The sequence below is a fragment of the Coregonus lavaretus genome (assembly GCF_964263955.1).
Source record: "Coregonus lavaretus genome assembly, chromosome: 39".
Taxonomy (NCBI): domain Eukaryota; kingdom Metazoa; phylum Chordata; class Actinopteri; order Salmoniformes; family Salmonidae; genus Coregonus; species Coregonus lavaretus.
The window spans coordinates 28,641,097-28,656,190 of NC_140026.1; the positions used below are offsets into that span (position 1 = coordinate 28,641,097).

General features: G+C 41.0%; 1 protein-coding gene across 1 annotated transcript in view; it reads right to left on the reverse strand.

Moving 5' to 3' along the window:
• Positions 1-12,436: 12,436 nt before the first annotated feature.
• LOC311113134 (disintegrin and metalloproteinase domain-containing protein 33-like) overlaps positions 12,437-15,094 on the reverse strand; it is a gene marked incomplete at its 5' end in the record, with an annotated part of 235,199 nt that continues 232,541 nt past the window's right edge. Inside the window, 2 exons of the mRNA XM_084156291.1 lie at positions 12,437-13,061; positions 14,270-14,478. Of these exons, the coding sequence (XP_084012417.1) occupies positions 13,010-13,061; positions 14,270-14,478 (261 nt within the window). The 3' untranslated portion in view covers positions 12,437-13,009. The remainder of the gene's footprint in view (positions 13,062-14,269; positions 14,479-15,094) is intronic.

Below are 15,094 nucleotides of genomic sequence, written 5' to 3' on the forward strand. Positions count from 1 at the left end.
TACACAACATGCCTACGACTTGGTAGAGCATGGCGCTTGCAACACCAGGGTTGTGGGTTCGTTTCCCACGGGGGGCCAGTATGAAAAATGTATGCACTCACTAACTGTAAGTCGCTCTGGATAAGAGTGTCTGCTAAATGACTAAAAATGTATAAATATGACAAAAAAACAGAAAACTTGAGCGTGTATAATTATTCACTCCCACAAAGTAAATACTTTGTAGAGCCACCATTTGCAGCAATTACAGCTGCAAGTCTCTTGGGGTATGTCTCTACAAGCTTGGTACATCTAGCCACTGGGAGTTTTGCCCATTCTTCAAGGCAAAATTGCTCCAGCTTCTTCAAGTTGGATAGGTTCCACTTGTGTACAGCAATCTTTAAGTCATACCACAGATTCTCAATTGGATTGAGGTCTGGGCTATGACTAGGCCATTCCAAAACATTTAAACGTTTCCCCTTAAACCACTAGAGTGTTGCTTTAGCAGTATACTTACAGTGAGGGAAAAAAGTATTTGATCCCCTGCTGATTTTGTACGTTTGCCCACTGACAAAGACATGATCAGTCTATAATTTTAATAGTAGGTTTATTTGAACAGTGAGAGACAGAATAACAACAAAAAAATCCAGAAGAAAGCATGTCAAAAATGTTCTAAATTGATTTGCATTATATTGAGGGAAATAAGTATTTGACCCCCTCTCAATCAGAAAGATTTCTGCCTCCCAGGTGTCTTTTATACAGGTAACGAGCTGAGATTAGGAGCACACTCTTAAAGGGAGTGACTCCTAATTTCAGCTTGTTACCTGTATAAAAGACACCTGACCACAGAAGCAATCAATCAATCAGATTCCAAACTCTCCACCATGGCCAAGACGAAAGAGCTCTCCAAGGATGTCAGGGACAAAATTGTAGACCTACACAAGGCTGGAATGGACTACAAGACCATGGCCAAGCAGCTTGGTGAGAAGGTGACAACAGTTGGTGTGATTATTCGCAAATGGAAGAAACACAAAAGAACTGTCAATCTCCCTCAGCCTGGGGCTCCATGCAAGATCTCACCTCGTGGAGTTGCAATGATCATGGGAACGGTGAGGAATCAGCCCAGAACTACACGGGAGGATCTTGTCAATGATCTCAAGGCAGCTGGGACCATAGTCACCAAGAAAACAATTGGTAACACACTACGCCGTGAAGGAATGAAATCATGCAGCGCCCGCAAGGTCCCCCTGCTCAAGAAATCACATAAACAGGGCCGTCTGAAGTTTGCCAATGAACATCTGAATGATTCAGAGGAGAACTGGGTGAAAGTGTTGTGGTCAGATGAGACCAAAATCGAGCTCTTTGGCATCAACTCAACTCGCCGTGTTTGGAGGAGGAGGAATGCTGCCTATGACCCCAAGAACACCATCCCCACCGTCAAACATGGAGGTGGAAACATTATGCTTTGGGGGTGTTTTTCTGCTAAGGGGACAGGACAACTTCACCGCATCAAAGGGACGATGTACCATTAAATCTTGGGTGAGAACCTCCTTCCCTCAGCCAGGGCATTGAAAATGGGTTGTGGATATGTATTCCAGCATGACAATGACCCAAAACACAAGGCCAAGGCAACAAATGAGTGGCTTAAGAAGAAGCACATTAAGGTCCTGGAGTGGCCTAGCCAGTCTCCAGACCTTAATCCCATAGAAAATCTGTGGAGGGAGCTGAAGGTTCGAGTTGCCAAACGTCAGGCTCGAAACCTTAATGACTTGGAGAAGATCTGCAAAGAGGAGTGGGACAAAATCCCTCCCGAGATGTGTGCAAACCTGGTGGCCAACTACAAGAAACGTCTGACCTCTGTGATTGTCAACAAGGGTTTTGCCACCAAGTACTAAGTCATGTTTTGCAGAGGGGTCAAATACTTATTTCCCTCATTAAAACTTAAATCAATTTATAACATTTTTGACATGTGTTTTTCTGGATTTTGTTGTTGTTATTCTGTCTCTCACTGTTCAAATATACCTACCATTAAAATTATAGACTGATCATTTCTTTGTCAGTGGGCAAACGAACAAAATCAGCAGGGGATCAAATACTTTTTTCTTTCACTGTAGGGTCATTGTCCAGTTGGAAGGTGAACCTCCGTCCCAGTCTCAAATCTCTGGAAGACTGAAAAAGGTTTCCCTCAAGAATTTCCCTGGATTTAGCGCCATCCATCATTCCTTCAATTCTGACCTGTTTCCCAGTCCCTGCCAATGAAAAACATCCCCACAGCATGATGCTGCCACCACCATGCTTCAATTTGGAGATGGTGTTCTCGGAGTGATGAGAGGTGTTGGGTTTGCACCAGACATAGCGTTTTCCTTGATGGCCAAGCTACATTTTAGTCTCATCTGACCAGAGTACCTTCTTCCATATGTTTGTGGAGTCTCCCACATGCCTTTTGGCAAACACAAAGCGTGTTAGCTTATTTTTTTCTTTAAGCAATGGCTTTTTTCTGGCTACTCTTTCGTAAAGCCCAGCTCTGTGGAGTGTATGGCTTAAAGTGGTCCTGTGGACAGATACTCCAATCTCCGCTGTGCAGCTCCTTCAGGGTTATCTTTGGTCTCTTTGTTGCCTCTCTGATTAATGCCCTCCTTGCCTGGTCTGTGAGTTTTGGTGGATGGCTCTCTCTTGGCAGGTTTGTTGTGGTGCCATATTCTTTCCATTTTTTAATAATGGATTTAATGGTGCTCCGTGGGATGTTCAAAGTTTCAGATATTTTTTTATAACCCAACCCTGATCTGTACTTCTCCACAACTTTGTCCCTGACCTGTTTGGAGAGCTCCTTGGTCTTCATGGTGCCGCTTGCTTGGTGGTGCCCCTTGCTTAGTGGTGTTGCAGACTCTGGGGCCTTTCAGAACAGGTGTATGTATACTGAGATCGTTTGACAGATCATGTGACACTTAGATTGCACACAGGTGGACTTTATTTAACTAATTATGTGACTTCTGAAGGTAATTGGTTGCACCAGATCTTATTTAGGGGCATCATAGCAAAGGGGGTGAATATATACGTACGCACCACTTTTCAGTTATTTATTTTTTTGAATTTTTTGAAACAAGTTATTGTTTTCATTTCACTTCACCAATTTGGACTTTCTTGTGTATGTCCATTACATGAAATCCAAATAAAAATCCATTTAAATTACAGGTTGTAATGCAAAATATAGGAAAATCGCCATGGGGAATGAATACTTTTGCAAGGCACTCTATTTCATATTTTTGATGTCTTCACTATTATTGTACAATGTAAAAAATTGTAAAAAATTAAGGTAAACCCTTCAATGAGTAGGTGTGTCCAAAGTTTTGACTGATAGTATATACACTACCATTCAAAAGTTTGGGGTCACTTAGAAATGTCCTTGTTTTCGAAAGAAAAGTACTTTTTTTGTCCATTAAAATAACATAAAATTGATCAGAAATACAGTGTAGACATTGTTAATGTTGTAAATGGCTATTGTAGCTGGGAACGGCTGATTTTTTAAAATGGAATATCTACATAGGCGTACAGAGGCCCATTATCAGCAACTATCAGTCCTGTGTTCCAATGGCACGTTGTGTTTGCTAATCCAAGTTTATCATTTTAAAAGGCTAATTGATCATTAGAAAACCCTTTTGCAATTATGTTAGCACAGCTGAAAACTGTGCTGATTAAAGAAGCAATAAAACTGGCCTTCTTGAGACTAGTTGAGTATCTGGAGCATCAGCAATTGTGGGTTCGATTACAGGCTCAAAATGGCCAGAAACAAATAGCTTTCTTCCGAAACTCGCCATTCTATTCTTGTTCTGAGAAATTAAGGCTATTCCATGCGAGAAATTGCCAAAGAACTGAAAGTCTCGTACAATGCTGTGTACTACTCCCTTCACAGAACAGCACAAACTGGCTCTAACCAGAATAGAAAGAGGAGTGGGAGGCCCCGGTGCACAACTGAGCAAGAGGACATACATTAGAGTGTCTAGTTTGAGAAACAGACGCCTCATAGGTCCTCAACTGGCAGCTTCATTAAATAGTACCCGCAAAACACCAGTCTCAACGTCAACAGTGAAGAGGCGACTCCGGGATGCTGACGTTCTAGGCAGAGTTGCAAAGAAAAACCCATATCTCAGACTGCCCATCTTAATCTTTTGTTTGAGATATGGCTTTTTCTTTGCAACTCTGCCTAGAAGGTCAGCATCCCGGAGTCGCCTCTTCACTGTTAACGTTGAGACTGGTGTTTTGCGGGTACTTTTTAATGAAGCTCTGTTTCTCAAACTAGACACTCTAATGTATTTGTCCTCTTGTTCAGTGTTGTCATCGATTCCTTGTAGAGATGCCACACTGCTGCTTTTGTCACATGGGATGGCAGCAGCTTTCCACCAAAGTGTTTGTGTCCTGGGTGGCGTCCTGGTAATACTATTGCATTATCCTCTGCGTAGTTGTTGATGAAGTTAACTACTCGCTGCAAGCGTGCTTCAGGTGTAACCTGTGCTTGCTTGGGCCAGCTCTCTTTTTTATGGGAGGCATTAGACCATTCTCCTTGTATGACTGGTGGAGGAGAGTCAGGCGTGTTCTACTGATGCTGAAAGACAAACTCCAGATACAAAGATCTTAGCATTATTATACAATAGATAGCCGTAATCACCGTCAGACACACCTGTCTAACTTGATGAGTCATCAGCTAGCTAGCTAACAGTAAGCTTTAACTTGTTTAGACATGTAGCTAGCTAGCTAAACAATGACCCATAATCCCAATCCATAGAGGACTAGCAATACAAACCGATTGTCATAGCTAGCTAAAGTTAACCAAATGGGTTCAATGTTAGCTAGTTAGCTAGCTAACATTAGGCTATAACTAGAAATGTGAAATGGCATAATATCTGAAACTGTAGCTAGACTCTTACCCGTATACATTGATGAACGCTTCACGGCAGACTGCAACCCCTTTCATTAAATAAGATGTCCTGTGTTGTTTCCGTTTTGTTTGTACAGCTTGCTTGGCCGGTTGTGTCAAATCACATTCAAGTCCAGACATTCCACTGATTTCAAAACTCGGTCACCTTCTTCCGTGACAACAACACTGTTGATCACCGTTTCTTCTCCTTCACTGTCATCAGAAGACTCTACAATGTCTTCTTCAATAAAAATGTTTTTACCTAAATCTGGGATTTCCTCATTGTCTGATTCATTTTCAGAGTCAGAGAGTCAGCATGGCACGATGATCCTTCAGAAAGTAGTCACAACTTCTTCCCACTGACCTTTGTCGATAGCACCTGATAACTTCAGGGTACCAATGGTATTGAGCGCAGTAGCAACATATTTGCAGTTCTCCATGGCTAACATTAAATATTTCGAAAAAACTTCAGTAGAAAGGAGTATCTACGCATAATGAGCAGCTCATTTTCTAGATACAAGATGCTACATCGCAGACCAATCTGAAACTCATCTCTCGGCATGTCCTGCCCACTCATTATCTCAGCCAATCATGGCTAGCGGGAAGGTTCCTGACTGTCTGTTTCTGTGGCTAAACCGACTAGGCTCGTAATTTAACAATTTTATTTGTATTTACAGATGGCATACACGTTTGTAATTAAGGCACATGAAATGTTCAAATGGCTCTCCTGTGAAGTCGTGACTTGCGACATACGCCTATTTTCCTGAAAAGGGTGACATATATAGAAAAAAAAGATTTGATGAAACATTGAATATGGCCTTTAGAAACGCATTGAATAACAGATTCATACATGGAAAAACAGATAGTCAATTTTTTTTAACAATTATGTTTTGAAGTGTCTGTCCTATATCTGAGAGATATAAGAAAGCTCTTTTTTATTATTATAATTTTTTTACTGTGGTATACCTTTGACTTGGAAATGCCCCATTCACTTCCATTAATTTGACTGCCCGGTGACAGGTTACCTTCAGACGAGTTCAGTGGGACTTGTGGGGGTCGTAGAGAAAAATGGAGAATGCCATCGTGTTCGTGAAAGTTTAATCTTACCGTAGAGGGGTTTTATTAGTGTGTAGCCCAAACAGTTAGGACGCTACAGACAGAAGTTGGCACATTGCCGGTACCGACTTCAGACGAATCCAGTGACTGTTGTGGGGGTTGTAGAGCATTTGGCTTGCTTATATAGAGCAGCAACTACCTGCTTGCTGAAATGGATGCGAGAGGGAAGTTTGTAAAGTGGCTAGAGCATTTTCACGAGGTGCTGAAACCCCCATTTGGCTTGCTTATAATGTCTTCTTCAATAAAAATAAATGAACAACACTTGCTGAAATGGGTGTGAGAGGGAGAATTTCTGCATATCCGCAGCTATAAACACCTATCACTCTTGTAATGTATTTGGCCTGGTCAGAATCAATTGCGAAGGGCTGCTTGAATGCAGAGAGGAGACAAAGTTGTGTTGTTGTTTCTTTGCATTTCCGTCTTGCTCCGATGGTAGGAATACTGGGGTGATTTCGGCGTAAATGTGTCAACATGTTTGAGGTTTTGGCAGCTGCATAGGCTATTCTCATTGAGCAGTGGCGACATACTGTTGACGTTTTATCCAGAACTCTCTGTCTATCGCCGTTGTAATCTACTGGGAAGCCAAAATATTCCCAAACTGGAGATTTAAATGATGATTGTGAATCCTACCGGTTTATCGACCCCACGACTTGCCATCGTACAGAACTAGTTCCCAGCTTCGCCTCACAAAAGGACAGCTTGAAATGTGCCAATTAATATATTAACTTTGATTACAATGTGCACATAGGCTCTAGCTGTTTTAACGGAATAGCCTGAAATGTTTCCTTCAGCTCAGATTTACTCAACACAGCGTAGAGAATAGTTATTAAAAAATGTTTTATGTATTCATTCGGGTTCACAGTGCGGTCCGAACCGAGGTCCCCATACCAAACGGTACGACACAAATATATGTACCGTTACAGCCCTAATTGTTTAAACAGAAGGATTTTGATGAGGATTTTATTATTATAATGCTAATTAGATTTCCTCAGGGGTGCAGACATCGACTCTAGGGGGCTATTATTTGCCACATGCTCTTACAAAGATTGCAGAACTGACAGTGTTTAAAGAGGTGTCAACCTTTGACAACATAACCATCAACCACTTAAACTGGTACAACACTTCCACTGACGGTTGGCACAAATACTGACATGTTAGACCATGCCCCCAAATGTGCTAATGAGTCCCACCGGTACATTGCTCCCACCTACATTTCAAAGCACAGTGATGATTGTGTCTTATATTCAATATATTGGGTAAATTTTTTACTATTATACTAGATTATCCGCACATGTACCCTAAAAGGAACCGATCAGTACCATGTGAGTTCCTATGTGTAACTTTGAAGGTACCTTATGTGTGCCTTTTACCTTTTCGTATCCCAGGGAACAACACTGTACCCTAAACTTAACCTAATTTTGAGAGTGTGTGGATATACACTGAGTGTAAAAAAGATTTCCATGACACTAACCAGGTTTCCATCCAACCTTTTATGCGAGGAAAGTACATGTCGGAAAAAAAATGTAATGATGGAAACAGAACATTTTTAGGTAAACTTTCCAAATGTCAACAAAACAAAATACGCTAGACAAGGTGGGATCATTTTGTGTCTGTAAAATGAATTATGCGAGAAATGTAGGCGGAAATGCTTTAATGTGCAAATATTGATATAATAACCATCATATCAAAGTAAACTTGATATGTTGTGTTGTCCTCCCACTACGACTTGATGGGAAAGCATGCAGTTTATTAGGCTACAGAATAAATACATTATGATGAACTTCACAGGGTGGTGAAAGTGCAAGGTGATGAGCTTTATGCTCCTTTCCAATAAATATTGAGGGTCTTATTCTGGTGACATGATTATCGATGCTTGGCTGCCGTTTGACAAATAAAAATAATTGTCCATAATAATGATCTCATGTAGGCTATAGGCCTACGTGCACTCTAGCCAACAGTGCGCAGATAGCGCTGTTGGCTAGAGTGCACGTGCCAATACCAGAGAGGGCACACTCGCTATATAATGCATTTTTTTCTGTTGAAAAAAACATCAGTGGAGTTGAAAATGCGATGGAAACCTATTTAACTTGTATTTTTTATTCGTACATGGGAATTTAACCGCAAAAGGTATTTTATGTTCACTACATCATCACGCACAGCCTTTTATCTGCAACAAGTCAATTTGATGGAAACACATCTCTGGAGGGAAAATGAATATTCGCATGAAAATCTGTCGCCAATTGGATGGAAACCTAGCTATAGGCTGACCAGGTGAATCCAGGTGAAAGGTGATCCCTTATTGATGTCACCTATTAAATCCACTTAAATCAGTGTAGATGAAGGGGAGGAGACAGGTTAAAGAATGACTGTTAAGCCTTGAGACAATTGAGACATGGATTGTGTATGTGTGCCGTTAACCACGTTTCCATCCAGTTTTGGAAACTCTGTGTAGCATAAAATAAATGATTAATTAATCAATATACAGTTGAAGTCGGAAGTTTACATACACCTTAGCCAAATACATTTAAACTCAGTTTTTCACAATTCCTGACATTTAATCCTTGAAAACATTCCCTGTCTTAGGTCAGTTAGGATCACCACTTTATTGTAAGAATGGGAAATGTCAGAATAATAGTAGAGAGAATGATTTATTTCAGCTTTTATTTATTTCATCACATTCCCAGTGGGTCAGAAGTTTACATACACTCAATTAGTATTTGGTAGCATTGCCTTTAAATTGTTTAACCTGGGTCAAACGTTACGGGTAGCCTTCCACAAGCTTCCTACAATAAGTTGGGTGAATTTTGGCCCATTCCTCCTGACAGAGCTGGTGTAACTGAGTCAGGTTTGTAGGCCTCCTTGCTCGCACACGCTTTTTCAGTTCTGCCCACACATTTTCTATAGGATTGAGGTCAGGGCTATGTGATGGCCACTCCAATACCTTGACTTTGTTGTCCTTAAGCCATTTTGCCACAACTTTGGAAGTATGCTTGGGGTCATTGTCCATTTGGAAGACCCATTTGCGACCAAGCTTTAACTTCCTGACTGATGTCTTGAGATGTTGCTTCAATATATCCACATAATTTTCCTTCCTCATGATGCCATTTATTTTGTGAAGTGCACCAGTCCCTCCTGCAGCAAAGCACCCCCACAGCAAGATGCTGACAGCCCCGTGCTTCTCGGTTGTCCCGTGTAGCTCAGTTGGTAGAGCATGGCGCTTGCAACGCCAGGGTTGTGGGTTCGATTCCCACGGGGGGCCAGTATGAAAAAAAAAAAAAAAACTGTAGGTCGCTCTGAATAAGAGCGTCTGCTAAATGACTAAAATGTAAAAATGTGTTTGTCGGCATGCAAGCAACCCACTTTTCCTCCAAACATAACGATGGTCATTATGACCAAACAGTTCTATTTTTCTTTCATCAGACCAGAGGACATTTCTCCAAAAAGTAAGATCTTTGTCCCCATGTGCAGTTGCAAACCGTAGTCTGGCTTTCTTATGGCGGTTTTGGAGCAGTGGCTTCTTCCTTGCTGAGCGGCCTTTCAGGTTATGTCGATATAGGACTCGTTTTACTGTGGATATAGATACTTTTGTACCTGTTTCCTCCAGCATCTTCACAAGGTCCTTTGCTGTTGTTCTGGGATTGATTTGCACTTTTTGCACCAAAGTACGTTCATCTCTAGGAGACAGAACGCGTCTCCTTCCTGAGCGGTATGACGGCTGCGTGGTCCCATGGTGTTTATGCTTGCATACTATTGTTTGTACAGATGAACGTGGTACCTTCAGGCGTTTGGAAATTACTCCCAAGGATGAACCAGACTTGTGGAGGTCTACCATTTTTTTTCTGAGGCCTTGGCTGATTTCTTTTGATTTTCCCATGATGTCAAGCAAAGAGGCACTGAGTTTGAAGGTAGGCCTTGAAATACATCCACAGGTACACCTCCAATTGACTCAAATGATGTCAATTAGCCTATCAGAAGCTTCTAAAGCCATGACATCATTTTCCAAGCTGTTTAAAGGCACAGTCAACTTAGTGTATGTAAACTTCTGACCCACTGGAATTGTGATACAGTGAATTATAAGTGAAATAATCTGTCTCTAAACAATTGTTGGAAAATGTACTAGTACATGTCCTAACCGACTTGCCAAAACTATAGTTTGTTAACAAAAAAATTGTGGAGTGGTTCAAAAGTCGAGTTTTAATGACTCCAACCTAAGTGTGTGTAAACTTCCGACTTCAACTGTACATGCAAAAACACAGCTATTGAAATATGTAGGTTTTCACTCCAACCCTAATCTAACACACCTGATTCTAATAATTAGCTGGTTGATAAACTGAACCAGGTTAGTTACAACTGGGGTTGGCATGAAAACCTACAGGAGGGTAGCTCTCCAGTAACAGGGTTGGAGACCCCTGAGCTGGAGCAAAGATAAATAACATAGGCCTACATTTTTCTAAACTAATCCAATCTGTTAGTTGGTCTTATTGCACCCATTACTGGAATGGTTGTTCCAGTTGATTAATCTTTCTAACCCTGGCAGTCATTCTGAATGCAGATTGTGGATGAATAAAAGTACATAGCCTACATCTGTGAAAAACGTTGTGTCATCATGGCCAACATGACGCTGTGAGCTGATTCACAAGGCAACTTTAAGACCTTTAATGGACAATGATTTTCTATTTCTATGTCCCACCAAAAATATGTGACTCAACTACTGTAACTCTGAACTTACTATTTTTGAGATGTAGGTTTGAGTTTGTCATCCACAGTGACTAAGCACTAAACAAATACAGTAGCATATAATAGACTATAGAACAGTAGGCCTACTACCTGGAGATGTCTCAGATACAGGAGTTGACAATGAGGATGTCAAGTTTGAGGACGGTGTGGAAGTCAGCCAGAATCTCTGTGTGCTTCCTTTTGAAACATGACTTCAACAGCATCACAGGAAGCATAATCTTTCAGATGTTATGAGAAACACATTCTAGGAAATTGGTTTGGATGTAAAGAAATGCATGTGATGTGTGTTCAACAACCTTTTCAAATGTCAATCACACATGAACAATCTGCTGCACAGTAACGTAACATACTCACCTGAGCCACCAAGGATGACGAAAAAGGTTGTTGTGCAGGATTTGGCTGACTTGTTTCTGCGTCACATATCTCATTGTCGAGATAGTTCAATTGATAGATAGAGGAAAAAGCTAGCAGTTGTCTCGGAGTTAGCTCAGTCGACTTTTTGATGTAGCTAGCTAACGTTATCCCATTTCTTATGCTAGATCGCTGACTAGGTTTTGTTTAGATAGCATGCATTGGTTGCTCTTACTGCTGAATTGGTTTCATAATTATGTCCAATTCTATTGTGTGCATTATTAGGCAATTATTCACCTTTAAACAATTACTTTGTTGCAATGAAACGCGACAATTTGAAAATATTCAGTGTCTACCAAGCTACTGTCCACCAACTAACGTACCCCTGAAAGTACCTGATTATGCCACTAGAGGGCACAGGGACAATGCAAATAGTATGGGTAGCCATGATTAGCTGTTCAGGAGTCTTATGGCTTGGGGGTCGAAGCTGTTAAGAAGCCTTTTGGACCTAGACTTGGCGCTCCGGCCCATTTTGGCCACTTCTGGGGAGGATGTGGTTAAACATAACCAGACTAGCCACCAAAACACCATGAATATGGTCATGACTTTTATGCAATACAGTAGTTCAGTTAATGAAGCACAGTAAAATAAAACAAGCTGTTATGTCAAAAGGAATAACCTGGAGATGCAGGTGCTGTCCATTGGAGGTCATTGTTGTCCAAAAATAGTGGAGTGGGAGATCTTGGACAAAGCCCTTCTCTATCCAGCCTGAGGCTACAGCAAACTAAAAAGCACACTTTAATATTTAACAGGATTTTATTTTGTTTCCTCTGCACTCTTTCAATTATAATGAAAGGAAAGAATGTTGCTTGTTTCCTGAGTCATGCTTTTCTACAGTTCTCTACAAGGCCACTTGTTTAAGCTTATCTAAGCTTGCAAAGAATTTCCCCTCTTTTCATGACAGAATGTCTCTTTTGTGTATTGGAAATTAGGCAATCTATTGATATAACAATCTAATGATTAAAGATTTGATACTGTACTTTAGAAAAGACTACGGCATTGGGTAAGGCATTGAGGATTGTGTGTGATGGGTCCAGATCTGAAGCTCTATGTGTATGTGTAACAACTTGGCTGTGTCAAGTCCTCCGTGTTGAATAAAAAGTCAAAGCCGAGGAGAGGGTGATGCCTTTGGAGTGTCAAGTCCCATAGCTTCAGCTGTCCTGGCCATGACTTGACAGTTTTTATAAATATGGATGGGAGAAACGTATGAATAATATATTTCAATATATATGTAGATTTCAACCTAGAAAACACAGAGGAAGAAGAAGTACACAAGTCAGTTTTGTAAAAAGGTGAGTTTTTTTATGTAACAATTCCCCTCAAAAATGACACACAGCAAGAGACATTCAAATCAAATTGCAATGATCAACATGCCTCAAAAGTACTCTTTGGCACATAACACAAACCATTAATTTTTTAAGATGTAAACAGACATCTAAACAACAATAATAATAAAAATGCTAGCTAGTCCTATAAACGGATTGACAATAAAAACAAACAAACAATAAAAATCAAGGTTTTGGCAATGTGACCACTACCAGCAATACCACATCTCAGTCTGCACGGTTTTCCATACGTGCAAAACCGCGTCGTCTTTCATCGTTGTCACGAGACAGGGTGAGGTCATTCAGGTCACGATTTTCAAGTCAGGCGACAGGACCCTCTGGAGGGAGAACGACCAAGTTCACTCCAGTACCCCCTCCTCTTGCTTCCCTCTCCACCCTCCATCAGCCTCTGCCTCGTCCCCTATGACTGTTGGACAGCGTCTGCCTTGTACCAGCCCTCCAACCGGGTCTTTATAGTGCAAATAGACTAACTGCTTGCTGCTGACTGCCGGCACCTGATAGACTCCCAGGGTCATTTTCGGAAAGGCAACGAGACTGTATTTGGTTTCGCTCCTGGGACCGGTCTGAGAGGGGGAATGAAAAGCAAACGAAGAAAAGAAAAGAAAGAAACAGTTGCTTTTAACACAGTGCGTAGACAGAGTCTTGTTGTGTTGAGGCTTGTAAAGCATTTTATATAGTTCTCCTTCTTTTTGTCACCACAGTCCCCGAAATAAAAAGCACAGTGCAGAGAGGGGCGATGATTTGAAACACTAATCAATGGAGACTTTTTAGAATTTAGGAGTGACTCGAGGACAGGGTGAGATGTTGAGAGAGATGTTTGTTTTATACTCCTGGCCCCCAGTCTTCAGAAAGAAAGAACAACCCATTAACCCCAACAACAATCACTCTAGGGTTTGTGAGAAGCTTTAAACACAGCAGATAACAAAAGCCAATAAAGGCACATGGCTAGTTGCCAGCTTGGCTTCTAAAATAAATAGAGTGCAGACCTCAGATTCCGAGCATAACAGTGAAATAAAGTGAGAATTGATTGTTTGACGAAACGGGCAGAAGCAGCGAGAGATCTGTGCTTGACAATGTGAGCTGTGGCTTATAAAGTTCTTTTTTATTTTCTTCCTGGTTCTAAAGCTCATGCTCACACACACACACACACACACAGACACAGACACACACACACACACACACAGACACAGACACACAGACACAGTCCTTCCCTGCAAGCTATGACAACTTTGCTGCCGGAGTTCAAAACAGCGTGAGATGGAGAGATACAGGAATCAGGGGAGGTAATTCTTTTCGGGAAATAGTAAAATGGTGACTCAAGGGGGGTTTGTTGGAGTTTTACTGGAAAAAGCAGATTAACAATGTTAACAATGGCTGTTTTATGAGCAAGGACTTCTTGGAGTGGCTATTTTAGATTTTATCAGGGAGACTAATAATACGTCCAGTTGATGCCAAGGCATGAACATTGGAGAGTTATTTATAGCTAAAAACAACAGTGTATTTTTTGTAATCTATGGCACTGCTCACTTGTTGCCACTCACTTTGGAAAACAGCTATTAACCGCACACAAAGCCAGCAGTCTCTATGATGGGTTATATATGACAAAAACATTGTTTGAAATGTGTTCTGTCCATGTACATGTAGCTAAGTGATATAATCTTTGCTTTTGCAATGTATGCCTATGGCCATACCCACACAAGTAAATCATAAGTCATCACATTGTGTGTGTGGGTGTGTGCGTGTGTGCATGCCTGCATATGTGTGGACCCACCTGAGTGCTTTGAGAGGGGGGATGACAGACACCTTGCCCACTGGTTTGGGGCCGATTGCAGGGGGCATCATCACCAGCAGCCCATTTGAGGGTTTGGGAGGAACTGCCGTCGCTGGGCTCATTTGTAACACCCCCCCTCGGACAGGGCTGAGGGGGAGGGGCCTCTGAGGAGGAGAGGGGGAGTGTCTGGGCTGCAGCTTTGACACCAACTGAGAAAGAGAGAGAGAAGGGACACGGAGAGAGCGGGGAATAGACAGAAACAGAGCGAGAGCCATATTAGAGACCCATATTTCCCTCAGATTACAGCGATCCACAAAGAATTCGAAAACAAACCCAATTTTGATAAACTCCCTTATCTACTGGGTGAAAAAACACAGTGTGCCATCACAGCTGCAAGATTTGTGACCTGCTGCCACAAGAAAAGGTCAACCAGTGAAGAACAAACACAATTGTAAATACAACCCATGTTTATTTATTTTCCCATTTGTACTTTAACTATTTGCATATTGTTACAACACTATATATATATATATATATATATATATATATATATATATATATATATATATATATATATATATATATATATATATACACACACACACATAATATGACATTTGAAATGTCTTTATTCTTTTGGAACTTCTGAGTGTAATGTTTACTGTTAATATTTATTGTTTATTTCACTTTTGTTTACTATCTACTTCACTTGCTTTGGCAATGTTAACATACGTTTCCCATGCCAATAAATCCCTTAAATTGAAATTGAATTGAATTGAGAGAGAGAAAATGGATGAAGAGAGAAAGGAGAGAGAAAAAAAATGG